General features: G+C 49.0%; 1 protein-coding gene across 1 annotated transcript in view; it reads right to left on the bottom strand.

Moving 5' to 3' along the window:
• Positions 1-625: 625 nt before the first annotated feature.
• The window catches only part of MTMR11 (myotubularin related protein 11), a 35,589-nt gene continuing 15,859 nt past the window's right edge, over positions 626-20,355 (bottom strand). The window contains exons 11-17 of the mRNA XM_083477058.1: positions 17,043-17,115; positions 15,939-16,009; positions 15,555-15,727; positions 12,871-13,041; positions 10,806-11,060; positions 8,105-8,386; positions 626-4,113 (exon numbers count right to left, since the gene is read on the bottom strand). Coding sequence (XP_083333184.1) covers positions 4,021-4,113; positions 8,105-8,386; positions 10,806-11,060; positions 12,871-13,041; positions 15,555-15,727; positions 15,939-16,009; positions 17,043-17,115 — 1,118 coding nt within the window. The 3' untranslated portion in view covers positions 626-4,020. The remainder of the gene's footprint in view (positions 4,114-8,104; positions 8,387-10,805; positions 11,061-12,870; positions 13,042-15,554; positions 15,728-15,938; positions 16,010-17,042; positions 17,116-20,355) is intronic.

The raw sequence follows: 20,355 nt of genomic DNA, 5'->3' as shown, positions 1-20,355 counted from the left end.
TTAAGAGCAGCCATGAGGCTGTCTCAGGGATAGCGGTCGGGAGCAGAAGGCTCATTCCATCAGCTTTGCAGAAAGACAAGCTCCACTAGGCACCCGTGAATTGTTTACTTGCCAGTTGGCCTGATTTTTGTTTTTCCTCCTCCCTCTTTTTACCCTTGTATGTTGTAGTTACGTTTTGTTTTTTGTTTTAAAAAGATTATAAGCCTGTGGGCACCGGGGACTCTTGTTTCAATTGATAGTGCGTAAACCACTCTTGGGAGACTTTTGGGCTGAAAATCCCAGTGGCAAATGCCGTAAATAAATAAATGAATCAACAAACAAGTATATTTTCCCCAGCAGCAGAAAACCAGGTGCTTCTGGGAAGTCCACAAACAGGGCTTGTGAATGCAACAGTCCAGTGTTGTTTTTTCCTCAGCATCTGGGATACATAAAGGAGGTTATTTTCTTTCTTTTAATCTTGTGTCTGTTTAAGGAGAGAAGGTTGCAGTGTCACAAGCCCTGACCATATATTATCCCCTTAAAACAGCTGTAGGACAGTTTGTAGCCAAAGGATGGGGAGGGGGACGCTTTTCCTCCAACTTACAAATGTCCCTGGGAGCAAATCCATTTACAATTACCTGCAGAATTGTATTCACTACTTATTTATTTAATTGAAATTGTTCTTTAGCTTAAAAACTGCTTGTTTCCCCCATTAGCTCTACAAGGCTTCTGGAACAAAGCTTATAAAATGGAAATGGAAACATTTAACAGCAAATATGTAACAGCAGCATTTTAACCCCCTTTGCTTGGGGGCAAAAGGAAAAAAACACACAAAAACCATATATCTTAAATGGAAATACTTTCCCTCTATGGATTTTCTCCTATTAGGGAGGGGAATAAACACATTGAAGGAACACGACAACAAGACAGTGCAAACATAATATACAGAAATGGATGGAGAGACGTATTAAGTTCCTAAGTACCAGCATCGCATTTCGGCGTTCCCAGGCAACGGCGTACCGAAGGACTCCGCTTTGATGATTTATAGATACCAGACATATGAAGCAACATTGAATGCTGCCTGACGAACACTGTTAATGAATTTCCGGGGGGGGGGGGCTCCTGTTTTTTAACAAGCCTCGGGGAAACCTATTCTTGAGTATGGAGTGGCAGCAGCAGCAACTGTTTTACAGTGGAACGGACTCCCTTGGAAGGTGGCAAACTCTCCTTGGAGGTTTTTAAGCAGAGGTTGGGTGACCCTCTGTCATGGATGCTTTATCTGTGATTCCTGCATTGCAGAGAATTGGACTAGAATGGTCCTTGGTGTCTTTTCCAACTCTACAATTCTGTGATTTTGGGATAAAGCCCTTTAGAGGACTCTCCAACACATGCACACAGCTGCACCGTGTTCTTTCATTTCTGAACAGTACACACAGCAGAAAATTCCACCATTTCTGCCTAGGGGACAATAATTTGTTGGAGCAGACCAGCTCTTTTTTAATTCATTGTCCTGTTTGCAACCAGGGTGGTCCCTTTATTTAACCACAGGGCAATATCTCAGGCCAGTAAGCAGGCTAGAGGCAGGGGGTGGGATTTCTCTCACATACATAACATGCCATTTCTCAATAAGTGCTATATTTTTTTTAAAAAAAGCTTCTCTGAACATCTGTTTTGGCACCTCTTATCTTCCACACCAAACATTTTTTTTTAAAAAAAAAGTGACTGCGGAAATTACCACAGAAAGTGCTAAAGAAGAACTGGGGTATGTATGTACCCCAGAACTGGCCAGAAAATCTGGTTTACAGATTGCGAAAGCATGATTTCCCAGTTTAATAATAATAATTATAAAGCTTCCCATCAGTTCTGTCCAGAGCTTTGAGGCCATTAGATTTACTGCTCAGCTTGGCAGGAAAGAAAAATCTGCTGTCGGGAGAATCCTTGGAGAATCCTCCTGAACATTTCACTTTCCAAAGTTTGTTCAAACTTATTTGCAATCCCTTGTTGCAGCCTTGTGGGTGCAGATCTAATGAGGTTGGGGCCCGCTCAACACTGGATCCCAAAGCATCAAAATATTGGTTACTCGGCAACAGTTGAAAAGGAAAAGTCACCCCACCATCTCTGCTAGAGGAGGAACAACAGGGAGGTCATTTCGCTTCTATTCCCCTACAAAGAAGAGCAATATTCTAATACTGTAGGGTTCTTGTTTGGTTCTTTACAGACTGCAAAGGAAAGCTCACTCCAAACACTGCAATCTAGGGACTGAAGGAGGTGCTGGTCCACTAGCCAATTTCTCGTGGGCTGCCTGACGCTTGCAAATATGCTTGGACGAAGCAGATATTCTGTGCAAGAAGAGTCTTCTGGATGAGGCCAAGGGGACTCATCTAGTTCAGAATCCTGTTCTCACAACCAGATGCCTCCAAGGAACCCACACGCCGGATTTAAGCACAATAGCATTGCCCCCTCCTGTGGTCTCCAGCAACTGGGGTTCAGAGGCATTTCTTCCTCCAACTACAGAAGCAGAGCGTAGCCATCCTGGCTAGTAAAGGAAAAGGTCCAGTCGTGACCGACTCTGGGGTTGCGGCGCTCATCTCGCTTTATTGGCGGAGGAAGCCGGCGTACAGCTTCTGGATCATGTGGCCAGCATGACTAAGCCGCTTCTGGCAAACCAGAGCAGCGCACGGAAACGCCGTTTACCTTCCTGCCGGAGCGGTACCTATTTATCTACTTGCACTTTGACGTGCTTTTGAACTGCTAGGTTGGCTGGAGCAGGCACCGAGCAACGGCAGCTCACCCCGTCGCTGGGATTCAAACCGCCGACCTTCCGATCGGCAAGCCCTAGGCTCTGTGGTTTAACCCACAGCGCCACCCGCGTCCCTATATCCTGGCTAGTAGCCCTCGATAACTCTCTCCTCCTCCATGAATGTGTCTGATCCTCTTTTAAAGCCATCTGGGCTGTGTGCCATCACTGCCTCCTGTGGTGCTCTCAAGATGTTGTTGATCTCCAAGCCCCCTCGCAACTGCAGCAGCCAGTGCAACCAATGGTTAGGGACGACAGCGAGAGCCGAAGCCCACCAACACCTGGAGGGAACCGCGTTGGCTACCCCACATTTTAAGTGTTACGAGAACTGGAAATTTTGGGGACATATAGGTCAATACCCCTTAGTGGGTTCTAGGAGGCAGAGAGAGTAAAGCAGACTACACAGAGCTGGTCAGCCCACTCTGGGCTACCAGGCGCTTCCAGGCAGGTGTTTATTATGGGATGGTTGCTCCTTGAGCATTCAGGCCTTTTTTGGGTGGGGGCATCATGACGGTAACATCAGAATGCCAGCAGCCTATGTTATTCCCTGCTGCCCACCACCCCCAAAATTTAATCTGGATTAATGACACATCACACATTTAAGGCACATGGCTTCTCCCAAAGGATCCTGGGAACCGTAGTTGATGATCTTTAGCGCACTTGACAAACTACGTTTCCCAAGATTCTTTGGGGGAAGCCACATAAATGTATGCGGCTTTAGTAAGTTCTTTAATTAAAAAACCAAACACCTGATGGCAGGCACCCAATATTGCAGCGATATTAAGCCCCACGTCCCTTTGCAATCAAAACAGAACATTTGGGGCGAGTATAAATTCAGGACAGAACCGCAGATGGGTCAATAAGATCTGTTTGCTGAGCTGGGCAACTCCAGAACAGACACTTCCGATGAATCGGGGCGCGGTTGTCCAGCCACAGACATCAATCCCGTAGCCTGAGTGCATCAGTTTTCTCCCAAATGGGTAAAGATTTCCAAATGGAGCTCTGTGAAAATTGCAGGGGGTTGGACTGGATGACCCTTGGAGTCTCTTCCAACTCAACGATTCTGCGAATCTCTGAAATGTGCATATTGCAACTGCTGTCTCTTCTTGGAAAGCGGGATGCACCAGGTCTGCGTTGGATACGCTGAGGGTCTGCTCCGTTCTTGATGGGGTGGCAGGAGGGAGCTCCAGGCAGTCTGCATGGGCTCTGCGTAGAATGCTTCAGCCTTCTCGAGCATCGTGCCGCTAGCTTCCTCTGGCTTGCCAGTAGTTCAGCCGCTCTTGGAGCAGGTCCAGTTCCTCAGCGAGGCCCACAATGCTGGGAGCGAAGAGGCCGACCTGAAGAGAAAGGAAAGACTGCTGTTTCTAGAAATGCAACGCCTAAACCACATTGTAACACCAGCAGACAAGACTTCCCAGCTGTGGAATAAATAAATAAATAATAATAATACATTTTATTGATACCCCGCCCTCCCCAGCCAAGACCGGGCTCAGGGCGGCTAACACCAGGTAAAAACAATTGATTAAAATACAACTTAAAAAGAAGATTAAGTACAACATTAAAATGCAGCCTCATTTCAGTAGAAACTCAAATCAAAAACTTTTTGGGGATTAAAACATCAAATCTTCACCAAACGCCAACTATCCAAACTGGTCCTACGTGGGCCAGAAAAAAGCCAGGGAAGTCCCCAAATAGGAGTTCCATCACAGAAGGAGAAAGGAAAAAAGAAGAGGGGGAGGGAATCAAATTGATTCCAAGCCAAAGGCCAGGCAGAACAACTCTGTCTTACAGGCCCTGTGGAAAGAAATCAGATCCTGCAGAGCCCTGGTCTCACGAGACAGAGAGTTCCACCAGTGTTGAAAAGGCCCTGGCTCTGGTTGAGGCTAATCTGACTTCCTTAGGGCCCGGGACCTCTAGGGTGTTGCTATTTATGGACCTTAAGGTCCTCCGTGGGGCGGTCCCTCCCTACTGGACAGGGGACTGGATGAGATGACCCTTGGCAGTCCCACCCAGGGCCGTCTTAAGCATCTCTGGTGCCGTGTTGCAAAGATTCCTCCGCCTCCCCCCCCCCCCGTTTCCCAGAGTTGCCAACCTTTTTTAGGGAGGGCGGCACTGCCAGCGACATGCCCAGTTTTGCAGGGCTGGAGGAGGCAGGCAGCGGCTGAAGGGCAGCTTCTGCAGCAGGGAAGAGGCGGAGGCTGGACGCAGCAGTTCCCAGCTCAGCTGGCCACTTTGTGCCGTGGTGGCCATGGCAGGCAGAAGCTCCGTGTGCAGCGCTGCTTCGGCGCAACATGGCGGAGGCGGGCGATGGCAGTAAACTGATGTTGGGAGGCGCCACATCCAGCCTCTGCCTCTTCCCTGGCGCCCTCCAGAACTTGGCGCCCTGCGCCACCCGCCTCTATGGGTAAGACGCCCCCGGTCCCTCCCCACTCTACCATTCTGTGAAACAGCAATGTTTACATCTGTAACCCCGCCCATTTTTTGCCTACCACAGACACGTGACCTTTGGGATCACAGAATCATAAGGTTGAATATGATCCTAAGGATCATTTGGTCCAACCCCCTGCAACGCAGGGACATCCAGCTGTTCCTTACGGGGATCAAACCTGCAACCGTGGCGTCATCAGCACCACACTCTAACCAACCGAGCTATTCCACCTTGAAGACTGGCAAGAAGAGGAGGCAGCCCCTCGAGCTGGGAGAAACGTTCTCCATCTCTGCGCTAAGTGGAAAGAGACTTACGTCGCCAGCAAGGACCACCACTGGCTGGGGGGGAGAGGCTTTTCATACCCTCCTTTTAAACTGGCTCCCTTGTATAGGAATATATCAGAGCCCTGCTTGGATCAAGCCAAAGGAGGGCCATCTAGTTCAGCCTGCTGTTCTCACGGTGGCCAACCAAGTGTTCTGTTCGGAAGACCACAAGCAGGATCTGAATGCAACATCAGTAAACTCCCTTCCTGCAGTTTCCAGCAACTCGGATTCAGAAGCATATATTGCCTCTGATCATGGCTGGTAGCCACTGATAGCCTTTTCCTCCATGAATTAGTCCAGTCCTCTTCCAAAGCCATCCATGTTGACAGCCATCCCTGGCTCCTAGGGGAGCGAGTTCCATAGTTTGCACTATGTGAAGAAGTCCTCTTTTTAATCTTTCCTGAATTTTCCAACATTCAACTTCCAAGTCCTGCCGTTAAGAGAGAGGCAGAAATACTCTTCTGCATCCACTTTCTCAGGCATAATTTTCTAAGCGTCTAGCATCCCTTGTTCCTGTTTCCACCCGCAGGACTTTTGCTTCAGAACTGGTTTCCAAATCCCTGTTATTTATTTCCTCTTTTAATGAACTGGCGCAGGCTGGAAGGGGCAGGATACAGGGGCTGCCTAATAGACGTGGCGCACACTGGCCTCTGGAGACCTAGCTGTGAAGAATCTGTTTCTAATCATGAGCTGCTAAAGGCAGCTATCAACATCAGGAAGTCTCCTCACTTCATCTTCTGGTTTCCCCCTCACTGCTTCCACAACTGAGGGTAGATATGAGGATCACTGTTTGCAAACAGTGGGTCTGGCTGCTGCCGAGTCCTTAACTCAGAAGCAAGGTCTGCAACTTCAGCACAGCTGAAGATCAGCTGATTGAAATTGTGCAAATTGCATCCAAGCAAGAAGCTCTTATGTGTGCTGTGTCTCCTGGGGTTTCCTGGTGAGGACAGAGCTTTTAAGCTCTCTGCTTTGCTTGCTAGGCAAGACCCTTCGGGACATGAGCTCTGGAAGTGCTGAGGATTCTCTCTCGCAGCGCCAAGGGTTTTGGTATACGAGATTTTCATGTACCGTATTTTTTGCTCTATAAGACTCACTTTTTCCCTCCTAAAAAGTAAGGGGAAATGTGTGTGCGTGTTATGGAGCGAATGCAGGCTGCGCAGCTATCCCAGAAGCCAGAACAGCAAGAGGGATTGCTGCTTTCACTGCGTAGCGATCTCTCTTGCTGTTCTGGCTTCTGGGATTCAGAATATTTTTTTTCTTGTTTTCCTCCTCCAAAAACAAGGTGCGTCTTATGGTCTGGTGCGTCTTATAGAGCGAAAAATACGGTAAATATGGAACCCTTGCAACCAAAATCCGACGCTCCCCGCATGATATGTGCTCATACTGTAAAGGTAAAAGGACCCCTGACCATTAGGTCCAGTTGTGGCCAACTCTGGGGTTGCGGCGCTCATCTCACTTTACTGGCCGAGGGAGCTGGCGTACAGCTTCCGGGTCATGTGGCCAGCATGACTAAGCCGCTTCTGGCGAACCAGAGCAGCACACGGAAACTCCGTTTACCTTCCCGCTGGAGCAGTACCTATTTATCTACTTGCACTTGACGTGCTTTCAAACTGCTAGGTGGGCAGGAGCAGGGACCGAGCAACGGAAGCTCACCCCGTCGCAGGGATTCGAACTGCCGACCTTCTGATCAGCAAGTCCTAGGCTCTGTGGTTTAACCCACAGCGCCACCCACGTCCGCTCATACTGTAATAATGAGGAAAAAACCCTTTTATAAAAGAATCCAAAAGTAGTTTGGGCACTAGATGGCACCACACAGCTGAAAAACCTCTACCTCTTGGGATTCCTACCCGTTAGCCCCTCTGTATACATCCTCCTCCCCACACCATGAAATTATCATTAATTTTTATCATCACCACTATTGGTTTATTAATCGCCTTCTAAACTTTCACCTTGAGGCCTTTTGTGCATAAGGTAAATGAAACCTAAAACACATTTAACAAATTGGGTTGTCGTTCAACATATCCTCCTGCTTCGTTTCTGTCCGTCTTCTCAGAAGCCACAAGACTGTTGGAGTTCTTTATGACATTTTAGTTAGTGAGTTAGTTTTTTTAGATTTGAACTGCTGCTAGGAGGCCAGTTGTGGTGGGATTACAAACTGTAAAAGTTTTGGAACCAACATACCATACTTTTCTGTGTATAAGACAAGGTTTTTTTCTGAGAAAATAATGTAAAAAATGGAAGGTTGTCTTATACATGGATAGTGCAGAATGGGGACAAAAATCCCCCCAAAAGCTCAGCAACTCTGGGCAATCTCCCCCCATTTTCTTAATTTTGAGTCCCCCAAAATAGGGGGCGTCTTATACACAGGGGCGTGTTATACACAGAAAAATACGGCATAAATCTCTTCCCTCTGCTTGTGGAACAGCTTCTATTAATGGCGGGACTTTTTGAACCCAAGAAAGATGAGGAAGCGGTTCTTTGCAGAACGCAGGTTCCGTTCTCTAATGACCACCTCTCAACCTGCCCGCGATTCTTTCCAGCAATGTTATTTTGTGCTACGCCTCCGCTGTTTCGTACCTGGGTTTCCGGGCTCCCGCGAAGGTAGCACCTTCTCCACAAGCGGATGGAGGGACCTGCATACGATGGGAGAAGGAGCAGCCCGTCGTGATGGAGGAGGAAGCTCCGGGTTTTGCACCTCCGCGACCTGTCCTGCTCCCGGGGGGCCTCCGACCCCTGAGACCGGCGGGAGCCTTTCTTGGCGAGGGAGCCGTTTTTCCAGGGGAAGAAGTGGGCCTGCAGAGAGAGGGAGCCCTTGGAGAACAAGTACAGGGTCCTTTTCCCAGGAGGAGCGTTTTCCATCTGGAGGAAGGAAGGGGGAAAGCTCAGAACATCGGAAGAGCGAAGGAACCAGGTCTTGGGTCTGATCCTGGCAGCTCAAACAGTAATTGCAACTCCCTGGAAAACAGTCCCAAATCTTACACAGGGCGCTTGGTGTGCCGCTCACTCTGGAATATAGCTTTAAGGGAGAAAATTGCACATAATTTGAGATTTTGACGAGGGCTAGAACCTCCAGACACTTTTTATATGATTTGGCGTTCCCTTAGTACATACTGTATGTATGCGGCAGAGCAGTCTTCAAGACAACTCTCATCTCAAGACTGGAAAAATCTGGAACTAGACTTGATAACGAGATGGCGCTGATATTCTTTTTTGTTTGTTTCTTTTGCATATTTAATACAGGAACAAAAAACCCACCTCCCACAAGAACACACACACATATTATTTTCTTGGACCCGGTTATATTAAGCCATGTGCAACTGTGCGCATTCTATGTGCCTGTTTTATATTTTTGTTTTTCATCTTTTAATTTTTATCTGTTGTTCTCATAGAATCATAGAACTGTAAGGGTGGAAGAGACCCACAAGGGCCATCTAGTCCAGCCCCCTGCCGTGTAGGAATCTTCTGCCCAGTACACGCATTTCAAAATGCATGGGTCAGACTAGAAACAGGGATGATGAAAGTCGAAGCTCATATTAGCCTAACATCAATATATAAGTGGCTAACTCTGAAGCAACCAGTTTCAGTCTGGCTGGCAGACAGCAATCTTAAACACTCTTCAGAAACTGGGCCTTGCTCCCCAAACCCTCATAGCTATGGGCCTGGGCCAAGCTAGATCTGTGGTCAGGCAAAGAATCATGGACATAGAGAGACAACAGGACTGTACAAGGGTCCCCAATTATAAAATCATAGTAAACGGGAGATACATAGCTGCTCCAGCAACATATCTCTATTTCCTCGCATCCAGATTGATCCTTTGCTGAAGAGGCTCGCCGATCTTTCAGACAAGTCTAAACTTCATTCTCTCCTCTTAGGCAAAGATCACCAGACAACCTGGATGGTAGCCAGATTCTGCGCACAGATTTGTAGGCACAGATCATCCTCTGGAATAAAATAGCTTACCAGGGAAATGCTGATGTCGCCCTTTGGGGTGCCTCAGGGTCAATTTTTTATGGCAGCCCAAATCTCAGTTGTACGGGTGTATTTATATATCTCAATTTTAACTCATGAGCTATTGCTGCAATCTGCTCCGATTGTATATTTTATCTTTATGAACGCTGTTTTTATTGTGTTATGCGAGCTGGTCTTTGACCGTAATAAATTATCTATGTATTTGCCCAGCACAGGGCTCGGAGGCACAACCCTGAGTTTACGAGGCTCATGCTCTACCAACTGAGCTAGCCCAGGTTGTCATCCTGAGCTAGCATCCTGTTCTCACAGTGGCCAAATTCTCCTAAGAACCTAGAAGTCCAGATAGACTGTCTCTAGACATGGAGGTTCTATAAGAGCAGTGTAGTTTCAGATTGGATGGGAGACCGCGTGTTGAGATTCCTGCATTGCAAGGGGGTTGGACTAGATGACCCTCGGGATCCCTTCCAATTCTGTGATTCCTTCATAAGAGCCCTGCTGGATCACGCCAATGGCCCATCAGCTCCAGAATCCTCTTCCCACAGTGGCCACCCAGATGCCTGTTGAAAACCCACAAGCGGGATCTCAACACAACAGCAAACTCTTTAACACCAGGGTTCCAGATTCAAACAGGGGGGAACTGAGTGGTGCTGGCAAAAAGGCTTCTTATCTGAGAACCTGGAGAGCCACTGCCAGTCAGTGCAGACAATACTAAGCTAGACGGGCCCCCAATGGCTTGATCAACAGAAGATACAGTGGTGCCTCGCAAGACGAAATGAATCCGTTCTGTGATTCTCTTCGTCTAGCGGTTTTTTCGTCTTGCGAAGCAAGCCCATTGAAGGATTAGCGGATTAGCGCTATTAGCGGCTTATCTGCTGATCAGATCAGCTGATAAGCGGCTTAGTGGCTTAGAAAAGGGGGGGGGAAACAGCAGGAACTCGCAAGACATTGTCGTCTTGCGAAGCAAGCCCATAGGAAATTCGTTTTGCGAAGCACCTCCAAAACGGAAAACTCTTTCATCTAGCGAGTTTTCCGTCTTGCGAGGCATTCGTCTTGCGGGGCACCACTGTATAAGCTTCCTGCTTTCTTAAGTCAACCCTTTTTTTGGAACCATGAGGACTGGAACCTTGTAAAGGCAGCTTCCTGCATTCCTGTGGGTCACACAGTTAGATCTAAACAGGGAAAGGTGCTGCTGCAGCCCAGTGTCCTACCAGACTGGGAGATGCCAAAGATTTCTACCCGTCCTCTGGCTCTGAATCCACCAGCCCAAGTTGTGGAAACGACCTCCATGCCTTCCCAAACAAACACAAACCTTGCCAATGTTTTGGGGGAGGAAGTTTCCGTTCAGAGCCCCGCCGTTGATGCCGCCGTTCCCGCTGCGCCTGTAGCAGGGGTTCCGGAAGCGCACCATGTGCCGGGGGCTGTATCTCAAGGACCAGTCCCAGATGGTGGGCAGGGAGGCCCCCGTGGCTTCCTTGACCGGGTAGCCGTCTTTCTCCAGAATCTCCAGGCAGAGGGGTTCTCGCCAGCCGTTGATGGGAGTGTAGAGCTGGGTGAGAAAACGGTTCTGTGGGGAGAGAGAGGGGTGGCGGTGGATAAACCGATCCTTCCCAAAAATTGCATTTCTTCTTTTCCACTTGTATGGATTTTATTGCCCAAAGAAACGTTGCAACAATAGTGGCCTATTCTCAACAGCAGGGTTCAGCAAACTTTTTCAGCAGGGGGCCGGTCCACCGTCCCTCAGACCTTGTGGGGGCCGGACTATATTTTGGAAAAAAATAATGAATGAATTCCTATGCCCCACAAGTAACCCAGAGATGCATTTTAAATAAAAGGACACATTCTCTACCGCCATCGTTCTGCCCGGAAACTGAGGTCCAGCCCCGAGGGCCTTCTGGCGGTTCCCTTGCTGCAAAAAGCCATGTTACAGGGAACCAGGCAGAGGGCCTTCTCGGTGGTGGCACCCGCCCTGTGGAACGCCCTCCCACCAGAGGTCAAAAAAGAAAAACAACTACCAGACTTTTAGGAGACATCTGAAGGCAGCCCTGTTTAGGGAAGCTTTTAATGTTTAATAGGTTATTGTAGTTTAGTGTTTTGTTGGAAGCCGCACAGAGTGGCTGGGGAAACCCAGCCAGATGGGCGGGGTATAAATAATAAATTATTTTTATTATTTATTATTATTCTACTCATGTAAAGACACACTGATTCCTGGACCGTCCGTGGGCCGGATTTAAAAGGCAATTGGGCTGTATCCAGCCCCTGGGCCTTAGTTTGCCTACCCATGATCTACAGGGCTATTGTGAGGATTTCCCCCATCCTTCAAGAGGAGGAGCTGATTCCTAGAGAGGAGAGGCAGGCCACAGAGAAGAGAATGGATTCAGCAGCCTTCCCCAACCTAGCACCTTCCAGAGGTTGCAGGACACCACCTTCCAACAGGTCATCACAGCCCATGACCCGGGGATGGTGGGAGTTGTAGTCCAAAACAGCCGGAGGGCCACAGGACTGCCATCTTTAAAGAGAAGGAGTTGATTCCTAGAGTGGAGAGGCAGGCCACAGAGGAGAGAATGGCTAAAACAGCCTTTCCCAACCTGACGCCCTCCAGATTCTGTTGGGCTCCAGCGACTGGCACAGTGTCAACACTTGGGGATGATGGTGATGGGAAATGGCAACATCCTGAGAGTACCATTTTGGTTATCCCTGGTCGATCAGCTCGAGTCGTCTTGCCTCTCCTTCCCACCCAGCATCGGAACAGAGCTCAAGAGACCCAGCAAATTTGGCCCAACCCTTGTCCCTTTTCAAAGCCAAGCAGTGCTTTTCCTCGTTTTCCCTTTTTATTGTTATCGATTCGTAAGCAAAAGAAAAGAAGTGCAGACATAACGAAGATGAAGAAGGTGAATACAGTGGTACCTTGGGTTACATACGCTTCAGGTTACAGACTCCGCTAACCCAGAAATAGTACCTCGGGTTAAGAACTTTGCTTCAGGATGAGAACAGAAATCGTGCTCCGGCGGCGTGGCAGCAGCAGGAGGCCCCATTAGCTAAAGTGGTGCTTCAGGTTAAGAACAGTTTCAGGTTAAGAACGGACCTCCGGAATGAATTAAGTGCTTAACCCAAGGTACCACTGTAATCAAATATTGAAGTCCTGAGCCATCACAGCCTTGAGGACCAGCAATCCGAATTATTAAGATCAAAGGTTTTCCAGGGTTTGGCAATACAGCCCCTAGGCTGCTGTCAAGAGGTGAGAGAGGAGTGCTTTACTTTCCAAAAATCCCATTCTGTTTCCATGCAATGGCACAGAAATACAATAAATCAGCTCAAATATATAGGTTCACAAGTGCCAGACCAGGCTGGGTGTCCGTCCCCCAAGCTCAACTCACCTGGTTTCTCCGCCCTCTCTCCCACTGGCAGTTGAAGAGGAAGGTGCTGGAGAATGGGACATAGCTGCTTTCGTGTAGAGCCACCAGGTAGGCCTCCGTGAACTGGAAGGACCCGGGAAACTGCTGCAAGAGCTGCCAGGTGCAGTCCAGGAACAGCAGGAAGACTGGTGACTGCAAAAAGGGGTGAAAGGGGGAAAGAGATTCTCCCATTTCTTTTCCCTGAGCACATTTATTCTCTCTTCTCCTCTACGCATCTGAGGCTTTCTGTGTTCTTCTTTCCATGGGAACAATGAGGACCAGAACCTTACTTTGATTTTAAGGCAAAGTCTGCAGCACAGCACTAAAGCATCACTCGACCACTTTGATTGGTGAGACGCCCTTACAGGGGCCACGTGATACCCGTTCTGCACTTTGTAAGAATTTGATCTTTCAAATTCAGTATCCCTGAAGGAGCGTCTCCACCCCCATCATCCAGCCCAGACGCTGAGGTCCAGCTCCGAGGGCCTTCCGATGGCTCCCTCACTGTGAGAAGTGAGGTTACAGGAAACCAGGCAGAGGGCCTCCTTGGTGGTAGCACCCGCCCTGTGGAACGCCCTCCCGCCATATGTAAAGGAAATAAGCCAACTATCTGACTTTTCGAAGACATCTGAAGGTTCGGGGAAGTTTTTTATGCTTGATGTTTTATCGTGTTTTTAACTCTGGGAAACCCAGCCAGATGGGTGGTGAAGGAAGGAAGGAAGGAGAGAGAGAGAGAGAGAGAGAGAGAGAGAGAGAGAGAGAGAGAGAGTGTCACAGCACCTACACTTTGGAACTCCCTGCCTATGGACACCAGGCAAGGGCACCTTTGCTGCACTCTTTTTGGCTCCTGCTAAAAATGCTCTTGTTTAGACAAGCCTACCCAGCTGTTTGGGGATGCGGGTGGCACTGTGGGTTAAACCACAGAGCCTAGGACTTGCCAATCTGAAGGTTGGTGGTTCGAATCCCTGCAACAGGGTGAGCTCCCGTTGGCCGGTCCCTGCTTCTGCCAACCTAGCAATTCGAAAGCACGTCAAAGTGCAAGTAGATAAATAGGTACCGCTCCAGCGGGAAGGAAAACGGTGTTTCCGTGCACTGCTCTGGTTCGCCAGAAGCGGCTTAGTCATGCTGGCCACATGACCCGGAAGCTGTACGCCAGCTCCCTCGGCCAATAAAGCGAGATGAGCGCCGCAACCCCAGAGTCGTCCGGAACTGGACCTAATGGTCAGGGGTCCCTTTACCTTTTTACCCATCTGCTTAGAAAGTGTTGATCTGTTTTTAGGCTTTTGTTATTCTAACTATGAAAGTTTCAGATCATTGTTGCTAGACTAGGTGAGGGTAGCGGATGGGACTCAAACCCTTGGGTGAGTTAAGGGACTTCCCTTGTGTGCAAAGAGCTTGAGTGGACGAGGCCAGTAGTGGGTCCAACGGTCAAGATGGCGGTTTCTGCACATTCTGTGGACTGAAGTGAGGGGCAGATGGGGGTCTTCCACCTAGGAAGGTAGCCCATCCAGGAGAAGAAGAAGTGGTATCTGAAGAAGTGTGCATGCACACGAAAGCTCATACCAAGAACTAACTTAGTTGGTCTTTAAGGTGCTACTGGAAGGAATTTTCTTATTTCATCCAGGAGAAGCAAAACTCTGATCCTAAACCTCTGCTGCCTTTTGGGATATCTTCAGGAGAAGAAAATGCTAAGGAGTAAACCCTACACAAATCCAGTCCCTAGGATGGTTGGATGGCACCTCGTACACCTCCTTCTGGCATGGCCTGCAGCCCAGCTGGTGCCAAACATCTTGCTCTGATTACCTTGGGACCACATCAGCGAGCCTGAGAGAGGGGTCTAGTCTGGGCATCGCCAGGCACATTGCCCATGTTTATACCCCAGGGAGGTCACTGGTGCTGCTAACACAGCAGTTAGACTTCATCCCTGGAGATGCACTCCATTGTCTCACTGGACAAACAGATGCCAACAACATATCTTACTGATACTATTATTGTTTTATGTTTTTGGTGCTGGAGGAGACTCTTGAGAGTCCCATGGACTGCAAGAAGATCAAACCTATCCATTCTGAAGGAAATCAGCCCTGAGTGCTCACTGGAAGGACAGATCCTGAAGCTGAGGCTCTAAGACTTTGGCCAACTCATGAGAAGAGAAGACTCCCTGGAAAAGACCCTGATGTTGGGAAAGATGGAGGGCACAAGAAGAAGGGGACAACAGAGGACAAGATGGTTGGACAGTGTTCTTGAAGCCACTAACATGAGTTTGACCAAACTGCAGGAGGCAGAGGAAGACAGGAGTGCCTGGCATGCTCTGGTCCATTGGGTCACGAAAAGTCGGACACGACTAAATGACTAAACAACAACAACAATGTTTTTGGTAAGCTGCTTTTAGGTTTGTTGAGGTTCAGTCCCCAATGGCATCTCAGGATAGGACTGGAGAGAGACTCCCTGGTCTGAAATCCTGGAGATTCGATGGCCCTCAGTGTAGACAATACTGGACTAGATGGACCCAGTGCTCTGACTCAGTAGGAAACAGCATCTGATGTCCCTCAGTGATAAATTGTAGGGTTGGAAGGGAGCCCCAGGGTCAGCAATTCCACCACCCCCATTGCAGTGCCAGAATCACCGTTAAATGCAGGGGTCACCCCCTTTTAAGGGGTCCAACTCACCTCATCCCGGTCGTTTTTCTGGAGGAGGTTCAGGCGCTGCAGGAACGGGTGCCCGGTCGCCACCCACTCTTTCTGGACCAGGCTCTGGAAGCCGGAGATGGTTCTGGCGTGTGGGTCTGAAATGACTTGCACCAAGGAGGCCAGCAAGCAATTCAAGTCCCTGTCATCCGATTCTGGGAGGGGGGGATGAATGGAGGGTGAGAAAGGAGAGCTTCAGGATGATGGAGACTCCAAGGTGACCAGGAGTCACCGAGGCTGGGGGTAGGCAGACCAGGGTTGGTCCATCTCACTGTCATTGGAAGAATGTCCCATTGGGGACACTGTACATCCTGCAGTGGGTCCCCTCTGCAGAAGAAACACAGAGCAAAGAAACCCTCTCTTTACCTTGGAGGAGGACAGAGCGGCTTCTCTCAGCCAGCAGCACAGCCACTTCGCTGGCCTTCTTCAAGCACACCCTAGAAAGGAGGAGGAAGCAATAAAGGACACAATAAGGGCCTGCAGGATCAGGCCAAAGGGAGGCCATCTTGTTCACCATCTGTAGTGATCAGGTGGGATTGCTATGAGGAATCATAACAAATATAGAGTAAGCCATCTGTGTCAGCAATGAAAGCATTGCGTTGAATGGGTTTAAACTATTTTGATATGATTTTTTTATCAATCCACACCTCTGTATCCCTGTTCCATTTCTCTTTCTTGACAAGTCACGTACACAGCCCAGTTGCTTCGCCAGGCAGGCATCCTGGGTCACCAAAGACAGTGGGCAGTTTCTTTGATGTAGCTTTTCTGATATGTTTTAATCTTAGGGCCAGGAAACAGATCTCACCTGAAGGTGATAATGATCGCTGTCTTCCTGGCCATCCTTCTTATCATGTGTATTGCTTGCTTATGACCTCAGGGGTTGCCAAATGCACTCCTTTGCAGTTCTGTTTTATTTACCCCAGAAATATGTGTGCTTAATTAGTTTTGGTAGTTTAACTTTGTCCCCACGCGGGGTTTGTTGAAATGCTCAGAAGAAATCTGATTGGTTCTTACGAACACTCTGTGAAAAGTTCTTTTGTGAATAAAACGACCTGGGCCGGAGGGTGGAGAGAGAGATTATTATACGCACCCTTCCCAGAGTCTTCCTGGTTCAAGCCTCTGTGTGTATTCTTATTAATCAGAGTTCAATCCTTCCTTTATTTTGGGAACGCCTCACCATCCTGTTCCCCCAGGGGCCCACCAGATGCCTCCATGAGGAGCCCACAATCAGGACCTAAATGCAACAGCGATTCTCTGTCCTGCGGTGCCCAGCAGCCAGCATTCAGAAAAGCATTTCTGACTCCAACCTGAGGAGCGTGGCCATCACGGCGAGCAGCCTTCAGTCGCCTTCCACCACTACAAATTCGTCCGAGCCTCTTCAGACAGAGAGAAGGGGAGACAGAGACGGGAGCCTGTCCTCGCTGTAGCCAGAGGGACCGGCTGGGGGGGGGGGAGAGAAACGCAGCTCACCTCACGTGATCCAGCCACCGTGTCCCTTCGAGGCTCGAGAGCCACTTCTCATCGGAGGACGAGACGAAGGAATCTAGAAGGGGTATCGAGAGCACACAGGAAAGGGCTCCGCGTTGTGCAAAAACAGAGCACAGACTTTTATCAGTGTGCCTTAGAATCACCAGAAGAGCTTGGCTGCCGGATGAGGCCAAAGGGGACATGTCAAGCCCAGCACCGTGTTCTCACAGTGGCCAACCAAGTGCCCTAAAGGGAAACATTCAAGCAGACACTGAACGCAAGAGCTATTCTCCTCTTCAACAGGAAGGATCTGAGAGCTACAGCGAACCCCCCACCAGTGACTGCCAGTAAAATTCAGAGGCATTTACAGTCGTACCTAGGAAGCCAAACAGAATCCATTCCAGAAGTCTGTTCAACTTCCAAGGCGCAGCTTCCTGCAGCCAATTGGAAGCTGTGGAATAATAATAATAATAATAATAATAATAATAATAATAATAATAATAATAATTTATTATTTATATCCTGCCCATCTGGCTGGGCTTCCCCAGCCACTCTGGACGGTTTCCAACAAAATATTAAAATACAGTTATGCATCAAACATTAAAAGCTTCCCTAAACAGGGCTGTCTTCTAGAAGTCTGGTAGTTGTTGTTCTCTTTGAAGCCCTGCCAGATGTTCAGCTTCCCAAAGAAAGTTCGCAAACTGGAACACTCACTTCCAGGTTTGCGGCGGTCGGGAGCCAAAACGTTTGACTGCTAAGGCGTTTGTCAACCAAGGTACGACTGTACTGCCTCCAACAATGGGGGCAGGATGTAGCCATCACAGCTAGCAGCCGCTGAATTTGCCTTATCCTCTTTAAAACTACCCAGGTCGATGGCCACCCCTGCCTCTGGTGTGAGCGAATTCCGCCTTTTTAATTATTATTTTGTCTTTTGGGCAACCTAATCCGAAGGGCTAAGAATAGAGCACCAGGCTTCGAAATCCCTAGGAAACCAGCTGCGCCGTTCCTCCAAAAATAGGATCCCCAGCGGAGGTCTGGAACAGTCAGCCGCCAGTTTCGAGGCAGCTGTGCAAAAATAAAAAATAAAGATCTTGTGTTATTTTTATTCCGATTCCTCATTTGTGGCCTCTGGAGGGCAGGAAGATTCCTCTCCACCCTGTGAGTCATGAAGCATTCTGGAGACGCATCAGGAATGTCCACAGAGGGATTAACGCGTAGCCCAGTAGAATCTCTCTGGGAGAGAATTAGGGCTGGTTTGTACAGAGGTGTTCATCTCAACGCCTCTCCAGGTACAGTGGTACCTCGGGTTACATACACTTCAGGTTACATAGGCTTCAGGTTACAGACTCTGCTAACCCAGAAATAGTGCTTCAGGTTAAGGACTTTGCTTCAGGATGAGAACAGAATTCGTGCTCCGGTGGTGCAGCGGCAGCAAGAGGCCCCATTAGCTAAAGTGGTGCTTCAGGTTAAGAACAGTTTCAGGTTAAGAACAGACCTCCAGAACGAACTAAGTATTTAACCCGAGGTACCACTGTACTCGGGTGGCGCTGTGGGGCAGGTGGCACTGTGGGTTAATCCACAGAGCCTAGGACTTGCCGATCAGAAGGTTGGCGGTTCGAATCCCCGCGACGGGGTGAGCCCCCATTGCTCGGTCCCTGCTCCTGCCAACCTAGCAGTTTGAAAGCATGCCAGTGCAAGTAGATAAATAGGTACCACTCCAGCGGGAAGGTAAATGGCATTTCCGTGTGCTGCTCTGGTTCGCCAGAAGCGGCTTAGTCCTGCTGGTCACATTACCCGGAAGCTGTACGCCGGCTCCCTCGGCCAGTAAAGCGAGATGAGCGCCGCAACCCCAGAGCCAGTCATGACTGGACCTAATGGTCAGGGGTCCCTTTACCCTTTTTTTACCACTGTACTATCTAAAACTGGTGGTCGGCAAGGGGGGGAGAGACTCCTTATGATCCCCTCTCCTTGGCTCAATTGGTACGCTCTGTGTGGTTTGACCCAGGTTTGAAGCTCAGATCAATGTCTTGGACAGGTTTTCTGCCACCTGTGCAGCTCGGAGAACGTAACCCTTCTGCTGAGTGCTGCATCTAGCTCAGTCTTGTCTACAGCTGACTGGCAGAGGATCTTTGGGCTTCCAGACTAGGAGTCCTTTCTAGCCCTGCTTGGAAATGTCTTCAGGCATCAGATCCCCCGGGTCAAATTTCTGCAGTACCCTGTGCAGTGCAAAAAACAATTGGCGCCTCACCACCACCTCTCACGCTCCACGCTAATAGTTGCGGCATCCCCTGCAGCGCCCCCGAAGCCTCATGCGCACCGGTTGTGTTCCCCTAAATCCGCCTCTCCTGGGTCCTTCCAGTCTTTCTTGGAAGATAAGTTACAGGGAACCAGGCAGAGGGCCTTCTCAGTAGTGGCACCCGCCCCGTGGAACGCCCTCCCACCAGATGTCAAAGAGAAGAACAACTACCAGACTTTTAGAAGAAATCTGAAGGCAGCCCTCTTTAGCGAAGCTTTTAATGTTTAATAGGTTGTTGTATTTTAATATTCTGTTGGAAGCCGCCCAGAGTGGCTGGGGAAACCCAGCCAGATGGGCGGGATATAAATAAATTGTTGTTGTTGTTGTTGTTGTTGTTGTTTAAAAGAAAGTACCTCTTCATGCACCACGTGGATAAACTACGGAACTCACTGCCACAGGAGCCAGTGCTGGCTTTGAAACTTGGGTGGCGTTAAAAGAGGATTGGACTAACCAGCCACAGTGGCTTGCTCTGCCTCCATGACCAAATAATAATAATAATAATAATAATAATAATAATAATAATAATAATAATTTATTATTTATACCCCGCCCATCTGCATGGGTTTCCCCAGTCACTCTGGGCAGCTTCCAACAAAACACTAAAATACAATAGTCTGTCAAACATTAAAAGCTTCCCTAAAGGGCTGCCTTTAGATGTCTTCTAAAAGTTTGGTAGTTGTTTTTCTCTTTGACATCTGGTGGGAGGGCGTTCCACAGGAAGGGCGCCACTACCGAGAAGACCCTCTGCCTGGTTCCCTGTAACTTGGCTTCTCACAGTGAGGGAACTGCCAGAAGGCCCTTGGCGCTGGACCTCAGTGTCCGGGCAGAACGATGGGGGTGGAGACGCTCCTTCAGGTATACTGGACCGAGGCCGTTTAGGGCTTTAAAGGTCAGCACCAACACTTTGAATTATGCTTGGAAACAGCAGCAATGCTTCTGAAGAAGGGGGGAGTTGCTCTTGTACTTGGGGGTCCTGCTTATGGGTTTCCTTCTGGGGCACCTGGCTGGTCGCTGTGGGCA

This window comes from Podarcis liolepis (assembly GCF_965112155.1).
Source record: "Podarcis liolepis genome assembly, chromosome: 15".
Lineage (NCBI taxonomy): Eukaryota > Metazoa > Chordata > Lepidosauria > Squamata > Lacertidae > Podarcis > Podarcis liolepis.
The sequence above is the reverse complement of the archived record's forward strand: the minus strand, read 5'-3'. Positions and strand labels throughout refer to the sequence as shown.